Genomic DNA, 26,913 nt, shown 5'->3' with positions numbered 1-26,913 from the left:
AGAGGTTTGATTTGAAGGGAAGGTGTTGTGACTGTCCAAATGTCTGTACACAGATGTAACATATGATGGGGCTTTTCCATTGTCTGTCTCGGTACTTCTCAATTCAAAAAGTACACAAGATTTTGCACATGTATACGTTTACAACACCCGCATTGTTTTATAGCCCATAAAGGACATGAATTTGGCCTACAGATGACTTCTGGATTTAGAAATCTATCTTGTTCATTTTTTTAACTTAGCAGTCTTATGATTTTTTGGTTAATGTCAAAGCTTATATTCGGGGAATACTATATTTTAACTAGTAAGAACGGACACAGTGACCTCTGTTCCGGGAGCCATCAGGCCCTCCTCCCCACCCCCACCCCCCGACCCCGGGCAGCGCAGCAGCCACGGGCCAAGGGGAGGAGGACAAGCCCTGAAGATGTGGTGGCTGCCGCTTTTCCAGCCCCCAGAGAACCACAGCCCAAGAACAGGAGCTGCTCTGCAAGGATCGCTGGCCCCCAGAGAATTCTTTGCCCACAAAGAACTGCTGCCCCTCCCCCCAGCCCGCACGGGCCCCCCGGGGTTCCTGTGGAGCCATCCTGTCCAGTGCTACCCTGCGGGCCCGCTTGTCACTGCCTCACACAGAAGGGGAAGGGAAAGGACTATGGAGAAGGGAAGTCTTCCCAGTCCAGCAACTCTTCCACCAACACGTGTCCACTCAACACATCAGTCCTCAGAAGCCAGGCGTGCCGGGCCGGCCCCAATCTCCAGGAGCCTGGCCTGCTGTCCAGTGAGATCAGCCAGCCGGGGAGCGGACACAAGAACCTCAGAACATGCCCCGTGTTCATTGCGAATAAGTCATCCTTTTTAGAAAGTGAGATGGCACCTCTGCTCCAAATCCCTTCTTAAGCATTAGCAGCCTTAGCAAGAACAGTTCAAGGGGAAAAAGACTCCCCGGAGAGAATTTCCAAAGAAGTACTTAATGGTTTCCTTCCGTGTAAGTACTCAGTCTAAATATTTTATGAGTCTTTGTAAATATGTGGGTATTTTTCATGATTAGTTTTGATTTTCCTTGGATCTGAAATGGGATTTCAGTAATGGCTCCATCACAGCAGGCGAGAGTTCAGATGGTGCTGCTGGTGTCATGGAGGTCAAGCGGCTACCAGGGTCACCAAGCCCTGTGCTGGCCGTCAATCTCACGCTCCAACTGCAGCAGTGCGGACAGCACCACGTGCCACATGCACCAGGCTCAGTGCTCTGGAATCAGTGAGGAATGACTACATTCTCTTATCTGATCCATAACAACTGTAGACAGAGATAAACACCAGCACACAGAAACAAGCCCAAAGAAGAAAACAGAGCAAGAAAGTCATGTTTACTAAGTTCTTCCAGGATCTAAAACGGTCCATTTAAAATCAAGCATTAAAAACCTGAAAATGATTTTTTTTTTGTCCATCGTGGGGCTTGAACTGTGAGCCTGGGCGCTGTCCCTCAGCTCTTTAGCTCAAGACTAGGGCTCTACCACTTGAGCCACAGTGCCCACTTTGAAAAGGATTTTGTAATTACATTGTATGAATATTTATTGTTTGTTGACTTTCTAACATGTTTTTACTAAGAAGGATTTTTTTTTGTCAGTCATGGAGCCTGAACTCTACCACTTGAGCCATAGAACCACTTCCTGCTTCTTCTGTTTATGTGGTGCTGAGGAATTGAACCCAGGGCCTCATGCATGCAAGGCAAGCACTCTACCACTGAGCCACCTTCCCAGCCCCTGCTAAGAAGGATTTGAAAGGACATAAAAAATTGTAACTACACCATGATCCAAAAAGGGCAGCTATTCAAATGGTAACAAATTATTTAACATTTAGTTACATGAAAAAGACTAAGGAAAGTAAAACTATTTATGAACCTATGCTGGATAAAAAAGTATGAATTTAATTTATATGCATACATAAATACATACAGGTTTTCTGCGTCTGTAGGTACTGGGGTTTGAACCTGGAGCTTTGGGGCTGCTAAGCAGGTGGCCTTCTGGAGCCAGGCTCCCATCCCTGTATGCTCAGGATAGGATCTTGCTTTGTGCCTAGACCACGGTCCCCCTATATACATTTCTGACCATAGCTGGGGTGACAAGTTTGCATTAGCTCACCTAGCTAGTATTCATGGAGATGGAATCTGGTAAACTTTTTGCAAGAGTTGGACACTAACCATCATTCTCATGATTTCTACCTCCTGAATAGCTAGGATTATAAGTGTGAGCCACGGGTGTCTGGCTATATTTTAAAATGCATCTGCTTATATGTGTATATACACACACTCTAACAGGTCCCAATAATAAATTAATTTTGGCGATGTGCTCTCATACCATAGGTCTGCAGAGAAAATGCTATATGAAGGGTTCTGCAGCACATCACATTAGTCTCACAGGAGGTTTCATTCTGACATGGCGTATGTGTGTGCACCTGGCTTTGATCAGACCCTGCCGTCTCCCTCTCCCTCCTCCTCCTCCTCTCCTTTCCCAAGTCAATATGGACGGGCTTCACTGTTCCATGTTCACACACACACACACACACTCCTCTTGTTGGAGTGTGTGCTAACTGCTCAAAGGTGCTTCAACTTGATGTGCACACATGCGTATACCGTTTTTTAACCCTGCGGACCGGACCCCTCGCTTACCTACTGCCCCCTCTGTGAGCAGATTTCCGTGTTTCTTTTTGCCATCTTCCTCCACAGACATGCTGCTTGCCCGCTGACCTTCTCTTTGCTTCCCTGCCTCAACCTCTTCGGCACATAAGTGCCGGCAGGGCCCTGAGCAAAGCCTGAGCCGTGTGTCGCCTTTTTTCTTAATTTTTAAATTTAATTTTATTGTAAAGGTGACACGCAGAGGAGTTACATAAGAAAGGTAATGAGTATATTTCCTCCATGGTTCTCTCCTACTTTCCCTCCCCCTGACTCCCCTCCCTGCCAAGCTATAAAGTTCATTTCCAACACAGTGTCTCCTGAGTATCACTGTTGCTTTGGTTCTCCCTCTGTCCTTCCTCTCATCATTTTGTCGTTCCCCTTCCCTTCCCCAAATCAGATAAATGTATATACAATACACAGGGTAAGCAAAGCAAGCCAGACCCCAAACAAACACAGGCTCCATGGTTTCCCTCATTCGTAATAATTAGGATAGTCCTCGCTGAGGATCACAAGAACTCAATAGTTACACACATACTGCACAGAAAATGATGCTAATCGAAACAAACTCCAAGATCAGAAACTGGAGGGTTTTTGTTTTGTTTTTTAAATGTACTAAGTGAAGTTATTTCTTCTTTCTTTTGTTTTTTTCCCTTGGTTTATCCAGTTGTTACTGTTTTTGGCTCTGGTACCCTGTGTCTCCTTCTCCTTAAATGTGAATCTTCAGGACTCCGTCTAGCATCCGGTTCCTCTGTGAGGTCCTCTCAGGAGCCGCCAGACCTCTCTGTTCTCAGAATGTTGCCCACGCCTTTCCTCTTAGGAAAGCGAGTGCTTCAGATGATTAGGAAGACACATTTGGAGTTAAGAGTAGATCACTTTCCTCATTTCAGTCCTCCTTGCCGATCATAAGGGGATGTCTTAACCTTTCCAAATGGTCTTCCTCATATTTATAAAGTGACATGTTATGATGCCATTAGGATTAAATAGCCCCATGAAATCTGCGTAGCACATGCTTTCAATTAATTGCAGTTTTCTACCTTTGAACTACAGTTTGCTCTTCACTGAGAAGGAGGTATGTAGGAATCACTTAATTTCTTAACTGACATATAAAGTGTAAGAAGATTTATGTAAACACCTGGCACAGAAGCTCCAACCCTCCAAACACGCCTTGAGTTTTCAATCCTACCATCTTACCCCTCATTTCTGACTGTATCTGCTTAAATGTGTTTCTATTTAAGTTCTAAGCAGTACTTGTCAGGATCTACTAAACAGAGGATCACGCCATGCAAAATCCACAAAGCAGGCTCCATGATCACAACGGAACATCTTCTTCCTGCTCTTCCGATCTCGCTCTGGCTTTTACTTCCTCTGCATTTCTACAATTTCAAACACATGCTAATTTATTATCGTATTACTCATTATCTCTACCCAATGGAAGTTCAGAAGGACAAAAAATGTGTAAATAAATTATTATGATAGTTACCGATATTTAGTTAATGCATAGCATGTGCTCTTTCTGCAGATATATAAAAAGTACCTCAGTCCTGTCCACATTCTTATCACCGTTACAGCAGTCACAATTTTAACCTCAGGCTTAAATAGACATTTAGCTTACAATTTCCGCTAAGAACTGTTCACAACTTTACTTGGGAATTATATTTCCCAAAGGAAAAGCCATGACTCTTCTCTTCAAAAACCTAAGGAACATTCACACATTGTGCGTACGATTTCTGAGGGCCACATGACCTCCAACTTTATTCAGAAAACATCTATTTCCTTCAAGTTGGTTGGTTTAATATTCTGTACTTGTGCCCCATAAAAAATGTACAAATTAAAGTAGCATTTGTTCTACCAACTATCTAATGAAAAGGGGAATCTTAACTGTTTCATTTTTCCAGGTCTTGGCTTCTGGACTCCAGACATCCTCGCCGAGGGTTCTCCCGGTCCGCGCACGGTCCCACTTCACAGGGGAAGAGGCTCCTACTTCTCTCTAGTTAAAGACAAAGGCCTCCCCTCGCCTTCAAACAAACCTTAACGACGCTGCATCTCCACACCTCTCTTCACTTCTGTGTCACATTTTCCCCACAGATGCACACTCATTTTCACTGATCCAGACTGAAGAACCTTCCTTCACCAGCCTTCCATAAAACCTTACTTGTTAACAGTATTTCTGCTGACAATATAAAAGCACCTAACAGTCTGACATAGCCACACACATGAGGAATGAATGGACACCTTGCAAGCAGCTTTCACATGGCCAAAAATAACTTTCATTAATGGATGGAGGAGTGAGGTCAACAGGAGAGCCGGCGGGGGCTTCAAACAGGCTTTACTCTCACTCTCTAACCAATGAGACCATCAGGGGAAAGCTCTGGCAATCGTGAATACCACACTTGACATTAAAGTATATATGTAGTTATGCACTTTGCCACAGCAACACAGCCACAGAAGAATTATTTAAAATCTGCCTTTTGGGATGAACTCTAGGGTGCTAAAAATTACCTATCTTCTACAGCACACTTAACATGTAACTAAGTTAAAGTTTCCCACTAATATAAAGAGCTATATTTTAGCATAATGTGCTAAAAATACAATCTTGTATCTTCTTTTCTTTTATTTTTTTTTGTCAGCTCTTCAGCTCAAGGCGAGCGCTATACCATTTGAGCCACAGCACTACTGCTGGCTTTTTCTGCTTATGTGGTGCTGAGGAATCGAACCCAGGGCCTCATGCATGCAAGGCAAGTGCTCTACCACTGAGCCACCTTCCCAGCCCCCAACCTTGTATCTTCTTTTTTTTTCTTGTATCTTCTTAACATGAATCAAAACTAATCTCATTTGAGACACTGTAGTACATTTGAATTACTCATTTACTCATTCAAGTTTTAATCTTTAAATGGACATCTAATACATACCATTGTGTAAAACACTGCCTAAAATATCACAGTGTTAGATGGTATGGCAAGCTATGTCACCAAATGATTTCTCTGCAGATTTGGAAAAGTAGTCAAGACAACGTGTCTACAAAGTCAAAGGCAGTGGGTTAGTAGGAGCTAGCTGGCATTTGCATGAGTACAAACACACAGCTTATGTGGACTTGGAGATCCTCACAGCTGCCTAGGGATGAGATTTAGTTTGTCCCCCAGATCTCATCAGACAAAAACATTTTGGATAAAAAGCATTCACATAAAATAATATTTTTCACAATAGCTTTCATGAGCTCAGGGAAAGCACCTAGGCTATGAGTTCAAGCCCCAGGACAGACACAAAAAATTCTTAGAAATTAAAATGTGAAATACTTCTAGTCCCAAGTATTTAGAACAGAAGTTGTTCAAACTGTATCCTATCATCTCTTCCATCAATAAGCTTGTAAACAGCCATGGCAGAGGTGAGCTAATGATCTAGCTGTCTTCATTACAAAAGTTATGAAAGTTATACAGTAACTGGCATGTGCACAGTGTGGTAACCAACTGCGGTGGCCAGCATCAGAATGGCTCCTTAGAGACGGAGAGTTTCTCCCTACTTTATGTCCTCTGTAGAGAGGGGTGCAGCGGTAATAGGATGCACGCTGCCCGTGCCCTCCATCTGCCTACTGTTACTGGGTCATAACTCGACCAAGAACTGGCTGGGTTAACCCCTGATGCTCTCACTTCCAGGGTGCAATTATAGCATCTACCAACTAAGTATCTACACCTGATAATATCCCACACGCGTAACACCTACAGAGGTCTGATATCTTAGGAAGGCCTCAGGAGTTAGACCTGTTTTAGAAACACACAATATTGATTCGTATTTCTGTAGTCTCCTGCTCTCCACATTGGTGTTTTATGAGCACCAAACTAACAGTAGTGATTTAAGAAAATAGCAGACACCACAAGGCAAACTATTTCAGAAGCAAATATACTCCTCTGATTTAAATAATCACTTTTATTGTTTATATAGCTGAATTCCCATATATAATCTCTCTGTGAGCAGAAATAACTTCACAGAATTTTCTATTGCTACAATACAGAACATTCCCATATGGGGATGATTTGTCGGCGGTTACAAAATACAAATGAAGTACACATTACCAATAAAGTGTAAATAATTGTGCAAAATACTCATTCTGGAACAGTCATTTAGTTCCTTCTCTTTTACTAAATAACACAGAATGAAATAATCTGACAGGTTTTTATCATTTCAACAAGCATTCTCGGGGGCATCTACCTGAGTTGATGTGTGAAATGGATACTCTCCTCGAGGGTGATTGGCTGTGAAGGGGAATAGGGGACGATTGGGGATCATTGGAGGGTATTTGTTAAATAACAAGAATCAAGGCCTTGCTCTTGTATTGTCAGAAGCCACGGGACAGAACTTCTCTGAACATGAAGGTGTGCATAATGAGATACACCCCCTCAAAGGAGGTGGTGAGGGCCTTCCACTGGGCAGCATAACTAAAGGCTGTCCTCCATGCATGTCACATACTTGTCCTGAGCACCTGCTCACTGCTGCGGTCACTGGGGTGACCTCTGTGCCTGCTCCCACTGGACGCCAACACCAGGGGCCAGGCCCTTTCACAGTCTCGGCCTCTGGTCTCTGGGCTTCTGCACCATTAGTCAGAACTATCAGCTCTCCAAGAATAAGAATTTGGTAGTGATGACTGGAGGGGGGCAAAGGAGTGTCAGTAACGGAAAACTGCAAAACAGGGTTTCAGCTACGGTTGACTATTCTTAGAAACCAACCAGTATTTGTATTAAATAGTTTAAAGTATTGCTAAATTTAAAAAGGGAATATATACCAAATGAAGTATTCATGCTAATGGTAATACTAAAACAGTAGATAAGTTGTTTGTTTGTTTTCATTTTGAGGACCTGGACTCAATCCCATATTCCACAAATATAAGCTTGCATGATATATTTATTTCTCATCAGAGAACAAGCTGAAATTTGCATGTTTATTTATGATGCACTCTCAGCAAAGCTTAGCCATGCTTTTGAAAGTGTCAAACATCTCAAATGGTTTACAAATGTTTAAGGTTTGCAATTACAAAAACGGGCCATGTTAAGATTTGTTCTTGACAGTTGAGAAGAGAGTGCTTGTGTCTAATTTCTTCTCTCCCTTTCTCTTAATGAAAACATGCACAACCATTTATGTACTTATAGTAAAAATATTGCGTTTAATTGAAAAGCTATATATTTCAGAATCTGAGTCAGCTTTCTCAAAGATTTATCTGACTTCATTATAGAAGTTATGAAAGGGAGTGACTCTGCGGCTCAAGTGGTAGAGCCCCAGCCTTGAGCGAAGAAGCTCAGAAACAGTGCCCATGCCCTGAGTTCAAGCCCCACAACTGACATTAAAAAAAAAAGTTATGAAAGAAAGAAGGCGATGCTTCAAGCCAACGGCCAAATGCCACGGCAAGAGTGACCTCCCAACTGCATATCTACACTTGACCTCAGATTTCTTTCTGTAGCATGTATGAGAATAGATGTTTGTCACATCACATATGTATTAGGTAGACAATATTTTTCTACACCTTCCTTGTACTTGGTGTGGTCTGATGAATATGTGATATCGTCCAAGGTCCACGTGTCAAAGGTAAGGTCCTCAAGATGGAGGGGTGGGGACCAGGGAGGGGCTTCGGGCCTTCAATAATGGGGACTAGTGGGAGGTCCTTCTGTCACCACATGTCCCAGAGGGGGTTGTGGGAGCTCTGCCTCCTCCTCCAGCCTCCCCGGCTCGTGCTGTGTGCGGTCTGCTGACCCCACGTTCTCACCTCTGCCACTGGTGCCCTCACCACCGCCCAGAGCTCTCAGACCACCTGGGCTTGGACTGGAGCCTACACAACTGCAAGATGAACAGCCTTTTTCTCTCTGTAACTTAACTGTCTCGGTTGTTTCATTGTAGTACCCAAGCTAAATAATAAGATAAGCATTAAATAAAATCCAGAAAGAATACCAACTTGTGCATTTTTCTATGTGATAGAATTCCCAAGACTTAGTTGCCATCTTTTTAAGTCAAGGGTCTTATTTCTATATTTTTCCTTTCCAATTTTTAATTTTCCAGTTTCAACTTTTTCAAAAAAAATTGACAGAAACAAAACATTAAGTGTTACATTTTGCCTTCCAGAATATATTTAATGCCTTTTATTTCACAAGTATTGGCTAGGACAACTTGGTTTAAAATCAGTCAACATGCAAGCTGAATAGCCTTACCTTCCAGTTTGTTGTTTTTCCTCTTCAGCCATTTCTCTACTGTCTCTGCACTAACACTTTCAGAAACAAACTCATCTAATACCTGGGGGTGAAGAGAAAGATATGCCTTCACTTTTTCATCTGTCAAACCTGTAAAAGAAATAAAAAGAATAAATTCACCTATACAATGTCTTCATATACATGAGATACACAGTAGGGACATGCAATGCTGTGAAACAGCGTCTGCACTGCTGGAGGGAAGGTGCAGAGCAGCAGTTAGCAGAGCTTGTGTTTCACGGGCAGGCACTTCTGTGTGTCCCTGAGGCAGAGGTTGGGAAGTGCACGGGTGGTGATTAAGGAATCCTGCGAATATAATTAATGCCACCGACCTTTACACAGAAAATAGTTAAAACAGAATTTTATATTATATGGAATTTGTACGTACATACATAGTAAAATATTGGTGGAAATATAAGTGTGTCTATATATACATATACATATAAATGTGTGTGTATATATATATAAATATATATTAGGACTCGAAATTAAGACCTCCAGGGATTTTAAATGTAGTATCTATATATTACATAATGATACAAACTGTTTTCCAACCACAAACCTCAGTGCTATACATGGACCAATGTTGTTCTTTATTGTTATCCATTAAGTCCTACGAAGTACTTATTTTTGGAAAATAGTTACCATATATTAAGCACAAAACAAATGAAACTCTTAACAATAGAAGTACACAGAAAAATCTAGTATAACACAGACCAGTACTAAAAATGTTTAGAAAGTACATTAATAAATTCTTATGTTTTATGACACAAATTCTTCCTTTTTCTCAGGAGCACTAAAGCCAACGGTATAACTAATGTTCAGTTTACAATAATCTTGACATTTGTTCATTGATATTCTTTGTAGACAGTTTCTCTAAAATAATTTTCACAGTCTAATGATTTTCAAACTAAGTAATTTTACATGCACTCATAAGAAACATAAAATTACATGTTTTCAATTAAATAATACTAAACACAATTGGGATATGAATGGTTATTCTCAGGATGAGGATTGCTTTTACTACTACCATATATTCTCACTGAATTATTTTGATAAATTATAATCTTTAGGTGTAAAAAAGCAATGGAAACCTGTACTGAGGCTGAAAGGATGGAAAGGAATTACGTAGGTCTCCAGAGAGTAGGATGTATGCTGTCCCTAAGGAATTCATCTCTGTCAATTAATTGTGCCCATATTAAAGTCACAACTGTTAGAATTCTACCACAGAAGGGTATAACTGAGGAGGCAAAGGATTTCTTTCAAGGATACCAATACTTGGTCAATTTCACTGTGCGTATCCACCTATAATTGAAGGAAAAAAAGGGAAACCCATCTTACTCAACTCAAGGCAAAAGTGTCCTTGGTGGAGATGTTAAATTCAGTTGAGAAAGTGTACGCACTGCTGAAAAACGCAAGGCTCGCGAGATCTGAGTGCGGTCTTGCCTCATGACGCAGCTAGGAAAAGCGCCCCCCCTTGACGCACCGGACGGCATACCAGGCCTGCCGAGGACATGACACAGGTCTCCTGCTTTTACACGTCCTCCACGGGGAACAGTCCACACCTGACTCCTTGAAACTTCAGGGCGCACAACTTTAGAGCTATTCTCCTAACTCTCTAATGCGCTTCAATTTGTGCTTTCTCCTCCATCCATGATGCTGACACCAAACTGTGAATCGGGGTCTGAGCACATTTTAAACTCCAGTCAGTCCCCAGGTCCTCCTCTGTCTCCCAACCCAGGGTTTGGGATTCAAAATTGAGTTCTGTCAGTTCTTGACAAGATTTTAACTGTCAACTTCCCTGGCTCTGTTACTATTACTCTCTAATTTTCCAGAAATCCAACCTGGAAATATAAAGCCACAACTGACTCATCCTTTCTTACCACCTCACTTTGTTTGAATGAATTATCATACAGTTCCTATTTGCCAAATTACATACCAGACCAAGGGCTAGCATCCAAAATCCAAAGGAACTCTTAAAACTCAACAGTAAGAAAGAAACAAAATAATTTTTTAAATGGGGCCAAGATCTGAGTGGATAGTTCACCAGAGAAGGTAGACTGGCAGAGCCACACCAAGAACACCCGCTAGTCATTGGTGAGCTGAAGTCAAGTAAAGCTTGTATTCTGTTTCATGCCTACCTCGACAGCCATGGGGGCCACCCATCTGACAGTTCTGTCTGCATGGATGGAAAGCAGCAACAATTCTCTGTATTTTTGGTAAGAATCTAAAATGGTACAGAAAGCTAACTGGTAGATTCTTGAAATATTAAATATAACCTTTCTGTACAACCCAACAATCACACCGATCTTACCAGGTGTTCATTCAACTGACAAGAAAACTCATCCCAGATGCATGTGCTAGGCACCTGGGCTCACATCCGGAATCCTGCCTATTTGGGAGGCTGGATCAATGACAGCCTGGGGGCGGGGGAGTTCTCAAGACCTCTTCTCAAGCAATATTGGGCACACTGGTACATGCCTGCCATCCCGGCTCGTAGGAGGCTGATTAGCAGGATCGTGGCAGTCTGGACAGAGAAACCTGCAGGAATCCATCTGAATGGGAGAAGCTACATTCGATGGTGTATGTCTTTCATCCCAGCTATGAAGAAAGACTAAAATAGGAACATTGTAGTCCAGGAGCAGGCACAGGCAAGAAGCAAGACACTATCTCAAAAATGACCAGTGCAAAAAAGGGCTGGAGACGTGGCTCCGGAGTAGAGCACCTGGCGAGCAAGCACTCTACCAGCCATGAAAAGACATGGATGAGAAGAAAAAGAGGCATATTTGTGCCACTCACAACTCTCAAAAGAGCAAAACCATAGGAGCACCAAAAAGATCAATACTAGCCAGGAGTCCAAAGAGAAGGAAGATAGTGACTAGGTAAAACACAGAGCATCTGTGATTAAACTATTTTAATGGTGAGCATAGGATACATGCACTTGCTAAAACCCACAGAATTTTATAGCATAAAGAAGAAATCATGATGCAGACACATTCTAAGGATCACTCAGAAGCTCAGGGACAGAAGATTGCTTTTACTGCTTTTAAAACAACAACACACAAAACCAAGGTTAAGAGTTCTCATTTCATAAGGCCAAACTGCCTCGAATATTTCATGCTTTGTCTTGTTGGAGATTATTTCTCTTTACAGGACTCCTGTTAGGTCAGCGTTACTTCTCACTTAGAATAACACATTACACATTTACCCCAAATTATAAATTGGAAAATCTGGCTTTGATAAGGAGGGGAGAGGCTTTAAAGTAGACACCCCTGGAGTCACAAGGCTAGTCTTGAGCTCCAGTCTGAGACGGAAAGGAGGGGTGGAGTAGGACGGACCCGGCCTCTTCCCAGGATTTCTCTGTCTGATTCCAATGTGCCCAGTCCAGCCCCGCTGGGGGTCACGCTGTGAGCTGCCCTACTCCTCTCTGCTCTTTGCCTGGCTAAGATTTTTCAACCCTTCTAAAACCAACTTCCCCTGAGACCCCTCACAGCCCTGACTGGCCCTTACAAGGGGTTCTTATTCAGGCATCGCTGATAGCCAGTGGAAATCTCCCGCGATCTGACTTTGACCCTCAGTCTCTGCACATTGGGCTCACCAGGGTGGGAAGGGATCTTCCTCCATCTCTTCGGGCGCAGTGCCTGGCTGAGCAGAAAGGCTGCCCACCTCTTCTGAAGATGCTGCTCCCAAGGCTGACCGTTGACTAGAATGTCCCCAGTCCACTAATCACTAAAAGGCAAGCCACTTTTCAAAGTAGGAACACTTACTTTCCCTCCTGAAAAGTCTCAAATTTGCCTACAAGATCAATGCCCCCAAAAGCCTGCGTGCCAAGCCTCAGACAGCTTCCCACAGGTTGTTGCCAGGCACTGCTGGAGGTCCTGAGCACTACTGCAGCGCCCCTAGGAGGGGTCTCTCGGAAGCCATGCTCCAGAGCACCTCACCCCTCTGCTGGTGCTGCTCCGAGTCCCAGGGCTGTAGCCACTCAGCCATCGCTAACCTCGACGAGATCCTTCTCTCTCTTACTTTTGCCTAAACTTTTCTTGCCCGAAGAGCCTAAATATCTGCATAACATTCTCTTAAAAATTAGAATCTTTATACTTTGAACACATTTTCCTAATGCTGGCATTCCTCAAGCACCATAAATCTGCACACAGTTCTACACATCTACTGTGTAGACTATGTCACCTTGTAAGTAAAAGTGTGTGGCTATAAAAACATATACTATTTATAGTAGTTCTTTCTGAACCCTTACCAAATAAGGAAATGTATTAATATGCTCTTCATTTCTTTTTGCTTTATTTAAAAAGACAAACTTTTTAATGCAAGGAACATAGACTATGAGAGAAGTAGCATCTAGTAGCATTAAAATAGCTCAAGTTATATCCAAAATGAACAGTTAGGATTTGCTGTGACTAGCAAGAAAAAAATAAAATACAAATGCAAAAAGTACATTCAGAGGCTTTATAATTCTTATCCTTGCCTCTCACATTGTCACCCAAGTTATTTCTTTCCACATAGGACATTCCCACCCAAAGGAGATTTGCCTGTAATCTAGAAAGCTGTCATTTGATCAACTTGACTTCCTGCGCACACAGCACCCTGACCCACATACTTATGCCTGTGCCGTGGGAAGCATCAGCCTGAGGGGCACAAAGAAGACATGATCCCCATAGTTATAATGTGCATGTATTTATCAGACGACAGGTCTCTGGGATGCTGTGTTTCTGAGCTAGCACGTCTGAGGACATCAATGAATGTTTCTTTAACTGAAATCCAACAAACTGGAGCTAGTAAAGGTATAAAGATGAACTAGTAAGGGTAAGCTTAAGCCCACCAAAATTTAATCTTTTGGTGAATCTGACAATCCCTAGTACCAAAAAAGAAAAAAGTTTGAAGCCGGATGCCCGTGGCTCACGCCTGTCATCCTAACTACTCAGGAGGCTGAGATCTGAGGATCGTGGTTCAAAGCCAGTCTGGGTAGGAAAGTCCGTAAGACTCTTATCTCCAATAAACCACTAGAAAACAGGAAGTGGTGCTGTGGCTCAAGAGGTAGAGCACTTGCCTTGAGCTGAAGAGTGTAGGGACAGTGCCCAGGCCCAGAGTTCAAGCCCCATGACCAACAAAAAAAAAAAAGGAAAAGAAAAAGAAAAAAGTTTGATTATAACTTTATTTGGATATTTAGTGCATCATATTTATGCAATCAATGTCTTTGTGCTTTAGGATGAAATAGGATATGAGTAAGTAAATAACCGTGCTGTGGGGCTTCTTAGAGTATATTAACAGTAAGTGCAGCTGATGTGGTTAGTTGTAAATGCTAAGGTTCTTTTATTCACTAAATAAATGTTTATTAAGTGTCTACTGCCTACTAGTCATATCTATGTGATTTACAATCAATATATAGTAAGCAGTTTTTATAATTTCATAACATTTCCAAGTCTTTTTGATGCAAGCTTAGTAGAGCCTAGCTATAGTATCTGCCAGCATAGACCACACACAAGAAAGTACGTCAAAAGGGACTCTGGTTTGCAGGGTGCATGACCGGAGTAATGCCAGAGTGGGGCACAACAGGTAGTAAAAGATCTTACAAAGGAAAATGGTTTGGCAGCACATGTTTTCACTCATGTGCAGAAGAGAAATTATACAGGACTCTAGGCTTTCACACACAGTGAGACTAGAGGAGAATATTCTTAGGAGAGGAATAAAAGGCAAAATGCCTATGTGCACCTGATCATATAAAATAATTCATTTATCAAAATGAACTCTAGGAAATGCAAACAAGAGTTGTTTTCCTTTGTTGCTGTTTTTCTTCTCTTTTCTTTCTGTCTTGTTTGTTCATTTGTCTTTGAGAGGGTATGGGGAGGCACAGAAATGGAGGGACAAAGGGTGAACAAATGTAGCAGTGGTACTCACTGGACACTGTTGAAAATGAACTTCTGTTTGGAGACAGGAGGGAAAAACTGGGAGACAGCGTAAAAAGAGGTGACATTTTCCAAAAAGGAATGTAGCCTTCACTTGACTTATATAACTGTAACTCCTCTGTATATCACCTTTATAACAACACCACCAACAAAAAAAAAAACTTTAGCTGGGAAGGTGGCTCAGTGGTAGAGCGCTTGCCTTGCATGCCTGAGGCCCTACATTTGATTCCTCAGCACCACATAAGCAGAAAAAGCCTGAAGTGGTGCTGTGGCTCAAATGGTAGAGCGCTCGCCTTGAGCTGAAGAGCTGAGAGACAGCGCCCAGGCCGAGTTCAGGCCCCACGACCAACAAAAAAAAGAAAAAAAAAACTTTAAAGAAGGTGGTTTGGGTTTGAGATCTGCACAACTACACTATGCACAGAAATCAAAAGAAATATAAACCTGCAGTTCAATGGAAGAAAACAGAAGCAAGAGGCGTGTGGAAGCCACCCATTCACAAATGGATGAGATCTCCCAGGCGTACACCACTCGGTCCCTATAAGCACCAAAAAATGCTAATTTTCGTCCATACTAGTTCTATTGTTAAAAACTCATCTGAGAAAATTATGTGATATATAATACCATTAGAAATACATAAGTGTTTCTAGAGAAATTCAAAGCAAATCTGAAGCTTTTTTTCAGCCAAGTTACACAGTTCGTCCGGGTGTGGCTGTGCGGTCCTCTGAAGGCCGGTGCAGGATTGATAGCTTGGGACCAGTCTGGGCTCCATAATGACACCTTTTCTTGAAAAATAAAATACACACAATCCCCTTTTCATAAGTATCATCAAAATTCAAACCACAGACACCTGGGGAAGACGGCAGGACTGTATCACCAGCTCCCAACAATGGTTCCCTGTTGGCCTCACAATAATAATCTCTAAGACTATAATGAAGAAGGCTACAACTCCCACACAGGTCACGTTCTAGCTCATATGGACCTTAAAGTATAGAGATGGTCCAGCAGGCCCGATCTTACCCTAGCAGCCCCTGAGGGCAGCAGCGTGGGACACAAGAAAACTGAGGAACCTGGCTTGAGGATAGAGACACACACACACCAAGAAATGCACCACAGGGGCAGCAAGACACCCAGCTGGCCTCCGCAAAGAAGTGGACCTCTGTCCTTCAACCTCAACTGCGGTATTAACAGATTTAGTGTGGAGGAACTAAATGTGGCAACAGCTTGATGCAGGTACAATGCTAGTCACAGGACAGTGTTGCTCTAAACAGCTATGAGACTATAAATGGCTGTTGTTCTAAGCCATTAAATTTGTGTTATGAGGCAACAGAAAACTAATGCAACTCGGACTACTTTTATTACTAACACAGCTTAAATAGAAAGGGATATAACATCACTGTATAACAGGAAAGTTACTGCCAACAGATGTCAAAGTTGTAAACTGAAACATTTTGCTTGGAAGTAGAGCTGTAGCTCAAAGTGGTAGAGTACTAGCCCTTGGACAAAAGAGCTCAGGGACAGCACCTAAGCCCTGAGTTCAAGCCCCACAACCAATGGAGAGAGACAGACAGACAGAGAGACAGAGACAGAGAGACAGAGAGAGGGAGGGAGTTCTTTACAACATTTTGCTTAATGAAATCACCCAATCACACACTGTCACCAAAACCTGCACTGACCACACGGGGGCTCTGGGGGCAGCAGGCACTGATTCAGAGAGAACACACCAAGCAGCGCCTGCACAGACCTGTGAGGGTACAGCGAGCTCCCACCACACGCAGAGACTGCAGTAAGCATCGAGGCTGGGCTGCATGGAGAAAGAGATGGAGAAGTCCCATCCATCTTTCTAGGACAGCATAGGGGAAAGGCATTCCAGACCTCAGAGCATGAAACAGACTTCTCTAGTTTTACTTTTAACAGACACTCCCAGTGATGCTAAAAACCTCACAAACCATCCAAAGCTCAGATATGGTGAATCAAAAATGCCCTTCTGCCATCTATGCTGCCTCACATCACAGCCTGTGTTCCAGATTCGGTGACGAGCTGGTCGTGAGCTAGCCCTCACTGCCACCGCGCGGTACGCACGCTGGGGGAGGCTGTGTGGCTAGTCTAGGAGGTCAAAGGTCAGAATGCAGAGTACAGATTCCACTGCATGTCGACGACCACGTTTGCCCCATCGTGAAGCTGAGAACACAGACAAGCTAAATGCCCGTGAGTGAGCGACCGCTCTCAGGGTATGCTACTCCACCTAGCATTGTTCAGTTGAAGCACTTCTAAACTACAACCTCTCCAGAACCTTCTCCTTCACTTTGGTAATTGCAAAACTTTATTCGTTTACTGCTCAGGCCAAAACCTCTCAAGTCATCCTTGACTCAATCTTCTCTTTATCTAGAGGGTAAATTCTTGTTGGGTCTAGACCCAGAACTGAACTCAAGACCTTTAAGTCCTGCTGACCAGGCTATGGCCACGTGCTGCACAGCTGCAGTCCTTCAGCCTCTTGTGGTTTTCCTGGGAACACACTTTGCTCCCTCCATTCTGCATTCACAGGCCACAGGACGAGCCTGGGAAAACAGGCACTAACCATGTCATCCTGAGGCTCAAAGTCTTGTGATGGCTTCTCACACCCAATAGACAGCTCTTCTCCACAGGACCTCCCAGGCCACACTACAAGATCGGCACGGCACGGCTCACTGCTCTACTTCCCTCCAGCCCACAGAGTCAAGCACACAGCACGGCCTCATCTGGGTTTCTTTACCTGGGAAACTCTTACTCCACTATTCCAGAGCACGTTTCCCCCCCAACCCCGCCTTGTATCTCAAGTTGTGAGTGACTCCATGATCCTTTCTTACTTATATCACTATGGCCACCTTTTTAGCAAATAACCAATTTCCCCTCTCAAAAAAAAAAAATAGAAAAGAAAAGCGAGTCTCTTCTTCTCCCCGCTGGTACACTGCATTCCCCTTATCCACAGAGCCTACCCAGAAGATCCCATTCAGACAACGGAAATCACAGGTCATACCAATCTCTACAGGGGCAAGGTGGGCTTTTCCTACACATACACACTTAGGATAAAGATTAGTTTATAAATTTAGCTAGTGAGGGACAACAACTATAATACCGAGATAGAAACTTTATCACCACATATCATGATAAAGGTTGTTCAAAACTTATGAGTTCTTTATTCTTGGAAGTTATCATGTCCTCAAAACACAACCTTCTGGTAGAAACTGAAAGCATGGATAGCAGCTGCCCATACAGGTCCGATGGGAATATATTGCAAACCACTCACAACCAGCTTTCTTCGCTCCCTTCCCAGCCTGGAATGTGCCTGTCTAACACAAGTACCCAACGAATAGCTGCTGGAACAATGTATGTATAAGTCTTCTAATAACTCCTAATTTACAAAGCCAGTAAGTTAATATTTAGCTAAATAAGCATATGGTTCAAAGAAAGACCTAATTAAAACCACACAATCCTTTGAGGTTTGGCCAAGTCTGTATGAAAGACAACATCAGAAAGGGAAATACCGCAAAAGAACAGTAACCTGTCCGGTGAGGGCCAGTCCATTGTTTCTGGCACAACAAATTGGTTTGCTTCAGGTATTTAAGAAGCAAATATTTATAAGAACTATTCATGTCTATCTTTAACTGTGAGTTGAAAGGAGCAAGATTTTTTCAGATCGTCAAATTTCATTTACACATTTTACTCATATAAAACTAAATATACTTACAAAGCCTAAAAGAAATAAGGAGCTGGAGAATTCTTGAACTATTATTTTGAGTAGCTGCCAAATTAAAATAATTGTTTATCAAGTTCTAGGGGAGAGATAAGGAAAGTATTTTCTAATTACCAAGTTTTTACTTTAGAAATCGGACATTCTAAATAACTAACATTTCTGGGAAGAAAAATGGTTCTAATAGAAGTTTAAAGGCTGGCTGTTGATAAGTATAAAAGTACATTTGGAGAAGAAATACTGCAATAAGTAGAAAGTAGTAGTTACTATATTTCTTCAGGGGAAAGAGTAGGGGGGAGGGAGAGAGGAAGAGGAGGAATCATAACGGGGGGGGGAGCAGGGGAGAGAACTAAGCTACTGTTCTTTAGGAAGTTAAAATAAAAAATAAGAAATAAAAAGCTTTTAGGATGACTTCTATAAACGCGAAGAGCTGTCCAGTATTAGAGAGTTCACTGGAGATCTCAGTTGCAAAAGTATCTTCATTTGTCCTGTATCCCCTTCTCTTGCTCACCAGGCTTTAACCTAGTGACAGAAAGCCCTGAGTCTGTCAGCATGGAAGCCGGAGGAGCCCTCTCCTGGCTGCCCATACACTTCAAGATCCCTGCCCCAGAAAGCAGCCCGGGAAACACAGGACACGGTGACATCTGAAACGGCCATAAAAAAAATCACTCGGGAAAGTAAGATTGAAATGTCTTTCGTACAATGCTGAAAGGGCTATTACTTATGAGAAGTAAGCTCTTAATTCCTCAAAAGCACTATGTTGACAACTGGTAGATGGAACTGGGTAAGAAGTCACCAGTATAAACTCATAGAAGATTAATCATATTACCTTTAATTGTATATTTTACTCCAGAAAACCCTTCCCCACCATTCAAAGTTTTATGAAGCATTAAAATCAGAGTTTATGAACTGTGTATGTAATTACTTTTATTACTTTTCAGTACCACAGAGTATTGTTTTAAAACTTTTATATTAGAAATTTAAATGATTTACATATTAAAATGAAATTTATTTATATCAGAAAAGACTGCCAAAAATTTACTTCCTAATCTAATTTCACTAAAATAAAATAATAAAATAAAAGCATTAGATAGTCTCTCTGAAGATTCGTGTTAGGAAAAGCAACTAAAGCATATTTCTGGAGCAGAACAGACTGGCACACTATTCATTTGTTCACCAGATACATTATAGCTGTGTATCATTTAAATAGTAAAAACAACTACACTTGGAGCGGTTCAAAAGACAGAAACCAAGTTTACATTCACAGGGTGCAATTCATGATGAAACAGAATGATTTGTTATTAAATCTATATGCCTCAGGGATGTAATGAATTAGATGTTGAGCCAAGACAAAGTTCTCCAACCACTTTTCATTGGAGCGCAAACACTATTAGCATTGTTCTTCCTCAAGATGACCTTAAACAACACATTAAAGGAATACAACAACAAAGTTAAACTTGTCCAACGTACACTACAAGTATCTATGGCATTATCACGATGACACCCTTTTGTACTATTTTGTTTTGTGTAAAACATTTGACCAATGGTGCAATGAATAGATTACATGCCTAGAAAATGAGTTCAACCCCCAATATATTAAATAAATGATCAATAATAAAAGCATTTCTTCAAGATATGCTTGAGAAAGCAGCTGTGTGTTTTACTCTCTACATTTCTTGGTCTCTTCGCACTGTGATCAACAGGTAGCTGATTTCTTGTCCTCACTCCTGTCACCGTCTGAGTCACAAGCCTGTTCTCCAAATTTCCCTGGCACCCTGCACGGCTACACTGTGGGCCACGTCAGTCACCTGCAGTGTGTGTAACAGTGGCCCCACATTCCTTGGGGGACAAGCACATTGGCACAGTCAAATCCTTTGGTTCCTCCTACCCTGGCCCTCGTGCAGTGAGGCTGACATCAGTGATTGCCCTGTGGGGAGGTTTTGCCCCGGGGTGTTTGACACAGCCGGAGACCCGGTGAGTTCGCACGGGCGCTGTTGCAGGGGCAGGAGGCTGCAGGCGTCTCGAAGCCAGGGACACTGCCAAGCATCCCACAGAAAACAGCAACTGTGCAGGCTGAGGAATTGTCTTCAAAATACTATAGACTTTTCACAGAGGTGGGTTTTCAAAGAGCAAACATAAATAGAAAGATGTACAAATATAAGAGCAGAAATGGAGAATGGGACTTTAAGAGTGCGTGGCTCACAAAATGCAGCTGAAGACAGTGATGTGAGGCTGTGTCCAGTATTGGCACCCACGTGAGGCTCCCGGGAACCATTTTACATGAGAGGTCTGTCAAATGACGACATTAAAAACCACCGCACTGTGGCCCCCATAGTTTAGGGCGGCTAGAGATGTCGTTAGTTAAGATGAGGGTGCAGAGGAGTTGGGAGGACCTCTACTCCCTATGGCTAGTATCCCACTTTTCACACCCCTGCTCTGCTCACCAAGTACCATTCTGATTGGCTGGTTACATGGTCCAACAAGCAAGATTGCTCTGCTCAACAAAGACATGCATAGGAGAAAGCTGAAGGCTGGATCACTACATGCAAGCTAGAAGATCAGCATTTTCTTAAGTTGATCAGTATTCAGTAATGACGTAATTTCAGGATGAATCAGAACCCTAGTGACACTGACATCATGGAGACACTGCTGCCTATGACACCCACAGACAGACAGAGGTTCCCAAAAGCTTGAGCTAATATGAATATAAATGAATGAGAAGAATAACAAAGGGACACCAGAAGAAGCTGGAGTAAAACGATCCACCCAGATTTATTAGGTGAGGGGAAGACTACCTCTCAGTTTAAAAAAATGTGGTTTTAGTATAAATTTGGAGTCAGGTAAACATGAAGTAGAAAATGGCTCTAATAGATGGTAAACTGGTTTTAAGTTATTTAATGTCTTCTCTTTGAGAGAGAACAGAACACCTCCTTGACAGAAGAAAGGGAACTGCGGAGCCCTGTCTCCATCCCCCAACCCTGCACACCTTCTCCAGACGTATGCCTGAAAAACCTTGTGAAATCCCCAGCACCAAGCAAATCTACTTGCCAGCCAAAGCTGATTTAGGAAATCTGAATTGCCCACCAGGAGTGGGCTATAATCCTAGCCACTCATGAAGTACAGGCAGGGGGATATCATTCAAGGCCAACCTAGAAAAGTGAGGAGAGCATTTCTAAAAACACAAACAAAAGGACCAGAGTGCTGCTCAGGAGACAGCAGGCTTGCCTAGCCTACATCATGTGAGACTGGGTTCAATGTCTAGCAGGGCAAAATAAAGTCTAATTTATATAAAAGAATTCATTATGGTGCTTTTAAAAAGTGGCTACAGAGAATTCAAAACTATGTTTACTATATGTATAAAATCAAATCTCTTTTAAAGATTAGTTTGCTCTGCATATGGTCTATTCCTATTCCTAGTAACTTTTATGAAAGAAAGACAGAGACAGAGAGAGAGGCAGAGACAGAGAGGGTGAGACAGAGACAGAGGGAGAGGAAGAGGGAAAGAGAAAGGGAAAGAGAAGGAAAGAGGGAGAGGGAGAAGGAGAGGGAGAGGAGGAGAGAACCCTTTAAAAATATGGGAAGCAAACTTGCAGTCTCTTCCTCTCAAAGCTTTGTTTCCTGCTATAACTGACATCATAAGTTAAGCTGCAGGGAGGAGGCCAAACCAGAATCGCCCACTTAGAACCACACGGGAGAGACATTTTCTTCCAAGGGGCTGAGCCAGAAGAGCACCACCCCTTAGGAGGTGATAATCCTTCCAGGCTAACATCGATTTTCCTTTGGAGATAATACAGGTTCACATTTGCTTAAAATATAAATGCTAAATAGGGTAAATAGAAATGTTATCAGGAGACTACAGTGAGAGGCAATTGTGTCAAGAAATAAAATGAGTAATCATGACTACATTTTACTTGGTTAAAAAAATGACAGGTTTCACATATATATATATATATATATATATATATATATACACCTTTACATATATATATTACCTTCATAACATACCTACATATATATGCACATATTATCTCCCCTCAGTAGTGCCTTGAATTCCTAAGAGTTCTTAGTTCATTCTGTGCTGCTATAACACAGTAGCACAGCGCTAGTAATTAATAATGAACAGAAAGGTACTGACTCTGAAGGCTAAAGTCTGTAATCCTAGCTACTCAGAGGCTGAGATCTGAGGATCACAGTTCAAAGCCAGACCAGGCAGGAAAGTCTGTGAGACTCTTATCTCCAACCCGGTCAGAGCTTTTTACTGTGTCTCCTCAGCTGAAGGGTAAGAAGAGAACACAAGACAGCCAGAGACAGACTCCTTGCCTGGAGCACTCTGTAAATGGCATGATCAAGTCCTGAGTGCATCCTGAGATGCACTCATTACTGCTACACCGGGAATGGGAACTATGTTCACCTTTCGTGCTTCCTGGGGACAGGTACAGACCAGGTATTACCTCAGGTCTGCGTCCACGTATGCACTGAAGACTGCCAGACAAAATTCTATTTCTATACTTTTTTCGGGCAGGGCCACCCAGATCTCTGTCCACCACTGGTTTACTGGCAAGCCCTCTGCTCCAGTCCTGTGTCCCATACTTGGCTACTAGATCCTTCTCATCTTAAGAAACTCCCAAACAAGTTATACTGCTCAGCCAACACATCATGGGTTTTACTCCAGAAATAAACCTGTACGTAAAGGTAGATATATTCCATTAACTTTGTGCTATCCTTTCTATTGATGACATTTCTCAAACTGAAAACTGACATTCTCTTCGAAGTTCCCTCCTTTAATTCCACCACTGCTGTCTGAAGCGTACTTCAGTTATAGCAGACAGGATCTCTACTCTGTTTGCCTCATGCTTCTCTATATTGTGTGCAATGTTTCCCTGCTCTTGTTAAGGCTAACTTCCTCTTCTTAAATTTCATCTTCATGTTTTTGTAACCAAGGAAGAATGCTTTACAAAAAATACTTCTCCATGTAGATGTGTGTTGTGCATAGTCCTGTCAATGAACACTGCCAAAGGAAGGAAAGGCAGGAGTGCAGGCAGCTGCATAAACCTACATTTATTTTTTGTTTAAAAAAAAAAGGAAGGAAGTGGCGCTGTGGCTCAAGCAGTAGAGTGCTCGCCTTGAGCTGAAGAGTGCAGGGACAGCGCCCAGGCCCAGAGTTCAAGCCCCATGACCGAAAAAAAAAAAAAGGAAGAAAATGTTTAATTTTTTGTTTCTGATGAAGAAAAGAAAATAAGCAGATGGGACTTTCCAATGTTAACTTGGCTCAAAACATGGATAGACAAGAAAAGCTAGAGAGGAAAAGGCAGTGTGAGCCAGAACTGACTTTCAGACCAGAGTGCATGCTCGGAGCGCTGCCGCCACTTGGAGTGAAAGCCCCACGCCCACCTTGGGGCCTCACTTTAAACTCAACCTCTCCTCAAAGCCCCAGGTCCTTCGCTGAGGTGCCACACAGGAATTCGGAGGAATACAGGGTAGTAGCTGAGAGCTTGTTCCTTTGTAAGTAGTATGCTTACGCCTAAGACTGTCTAAAAGACAGAATGAATCTTTTTAATAAGTAGGGAATAGTATGTAAAAGAATTAACATACAGGCCGGGCGCCGGTGGCTCACGCCTGTCATCCTAGCTACTCAGAAGGCTGAGATCCGAGGATCACGGTTCAAATCCAGCCCAGGCAGGAAAGTCCATGAGACTCTTATCTCCAATAAACCACTAGAAAATCGGAAGAGGCGCTGTGGCTTAAGCGGTAGAGTGCCCACCTTGAGCTGAAGAGCGCAGGGACAGCGCTCAAGCCCAGAGTTAAAGCCCCACGACCGACCAAAAAAAAAAAAAAAATTAACATACAAAGTAAGGACTATAAATCTGACCCGGTACCTGAAACATGCCAACAGAAAACTAATTTAGGTCAACATAATTTAGTTCAACTCATTAGGAAAATAATTGTAATAAAGAGGACAATCCTTAGTAAGAATTAACTGAGTACATATAAAATTTTACCAAATACTTCCAAACAGCACAGGCTTGAGCTTCACAATTTGTATTGTATTAATGTATTAGCATCAAGAAAACAACTATTTCTGTTAAAGTATACAAGTTAATTTCAGGAGAAATATTTCAACCTTAATAATCTGACATGTCAGCACAAAAGAATCTGTTGAAAAATCTATGCTATCCAGAAACTACACTGTAAGAAATTCATCAACATCGAATTCAGGGCATTAAGAAATGAAGACAGACAGAAACTAGATCTTATTCATCATCTTACCCCCATACCTTGGCAATTACCATACATTCCTGTTAGCCATTGTTATTAGTGATCTATAAAATTACCATGAACGCCGAACCATCACCCATGATAGAAACACAGGGTTAGGTTCCTGTGAGCCTCTGGATATCTTTCTATCAGCATGTGATCTGCATGTGCACACACCCACAAATATCAGGCACAGCACAGCAAGTATTCATATACTTTAGTCAATCTGCAATTTACAAATGCAGAATCCACAAATGAGCATCAATGCTTTTATAAAGTTGGTATGTACCATGCTTCTATACTAAATGAATACATAACTGAAACTATAATCATATCAATGTGCTTCATTACTTCCAGTAATTTCATTATTTTGATCCCAGCCAAGTCCCAAACATATGACAGAGAGTAAGTACACTGCGTATAATGACCTAAGCTTTTGTTAGTACAAAAGGCAACTTGACTTTATGAGAGCCCAGTCTACCATCTTCCACCTTGCCTATCTAGCAAAACCATGTCTTACTACATGTAGCAGCTCTGTGATAATACGAAAACACTGAGAACTACATGCCATGAAATTCTGACGGGAAACCTACGAACTCAAGGCCTGTCACTGTACTGGAGTAAGAAATTACATGTTATCCAGTCATACTAACAATACTGTGATTAGGAGTGGCCTTACCGCTACACATTGCCCCGAAGGCCTTCCTGACCCAGAGTAGAAGTTCTGTGTTTAGCTCTTCATATTTTGTTTCTGGAAAGACAGGTCTCTAGTTCATGACTTCAAATATTATTTTGTTCTCGAACCTACTAAGTGAATCAAAAATAATGATGGAGTTCCTAACCTTTTTTTTTTTTTGGTGGGGGGGAGGGTCCAGTCGTGGGGCCTGAACTCTGGGCCTGGGCACTGTCCCTCAGCTCTTCAGCTCAAGGTTAGTGCTCTACCACTTGAGCCACAGCGCCACTTCCAGCTTTTTTTCTTTTTGCTTATGTGGTACTGAGGAATCGAACCCAGGGCCTCATGCATGCAAGGCAAGTGCTCTACCACTGAGCTACCTTCCCAGCCCAAGTTCCTAACCTTTTACAACTATCATTGCATTGTTACAATAAATTCAACTTGCAAACATGCACACAAAGTTTCATTCCTAAGTGTTTAGTGCCAGTTGGTCTGCATGTTGTTTTCTCATAATCCAGAATCACGTGACATTGAAGTTGTGCCACAAATGTACTGATGTCAAACATCTTGCCCCTTCACCACAAAAAATTAAATAAATACACTCATACATAAATAGAAACATTGTGGAGTCTTTAACTCCCATTTCCTGCATGGGGTGCAAGATATGTTGCTCTTCTCCATTTCTCCCTACTCTCACCCTGTTTTACTAAAATAAATCCTTGCTAAAACTTTAAGAAGATAAATAAAATAAAGCCATTCACTCTTAACAAGTTGTCAATGAAAATCACAGAATGCTATGAATAGGAATACAGAGCTTCTAACCATTGCACACTACCATGAACTTACTGCAGACAATCAGGGAAAGACTGAAATACAGACACTGCATTTCTGCTTTCTTTCTTTATTAGTGCGCGGAATTATACAAAGTAAGGGGGAAAAGTCCCATGTTTCCACCTACTGTCTCTAAGATTCCAATTTCCTTCCGATGACAGCATGTTCACAGTGGCTAAAGACGCCATTGTTTTCCTGGTCACTTTAGTAGCACCGTGGAACTCACAACATAAATTTCGGATTGTTAAAGACAGACAAGCCAGGATTCCCTATCATTTACTGAATGTTGAAAACAAACTACTTACATTTCTAAGTGCTATTTTCTTTATCGAGAAAATAATATATAGATAGAATAGTATCATTTTAAAGATTTAAAAAAAGAAAACTACTTGAAATAGTTCTCAGTAAATGTGACATATAAAAAATTAGTTCATGCTCAGTCAGCAAAACACTAGTCAATGAAAGACATTGTACTATCTTGTTATAAAAGTGGTCTCACTGCCAGGCGCTGGTGGCTCCTGTCTGTAATCCTAGCTACTCAGGAGGCTGAGATCTGAGGATCGCAGTTCAAAGCCAGCCCGGGCAGGAGAGACCGTGAGACTCCTATCTCCAATAAACCAC

General features: G+C 42.1%; 1 protein-coding gene across 1 annotated transcript in view; it reads right to left on the bottom strand.

The window, feature by feature from the left end:
* The window catches only part of Pde10a (phosphodiesterase 10A), a 178,251-nt gene that overhangs the window by 54,108 nt on the left and 97,230 nt on the right, over window positions 1-26,913 (bottom strand). The window contains exon 2 of the mRNA XM_013024523.1: window positions 8,853-8,981. Coding sequence (XP_012879977.1) covers window positions 8,853-8,981 — 129 coding nt within the window. The remainder of the gene's footprint in view (window positions 1-8,852; window positions 8,982-26,913) is intronic.

The sequence above is a fragment of the Dipodomys ordii genome, unplaced genomic scaffold (genome assembly GCF_000151885.1).
Source record: "Dipodomys ordii isolate 6190 unplaced genomic scaffold, Dord_2.0 Scaffold77, whole genome shotgun sequence".
Lineage (NCBI taxonomy): Eukaryota > Metazoa > Chordata > Mammalia > Rodentia > Heteromyidae > Dipodomys > Dipodomys ordii.
The sequence above is the reverse complement of the archived record's forward strand: the minus strand, read 5'-3'. Positions and strand labels throughout refer to the sequence as shown.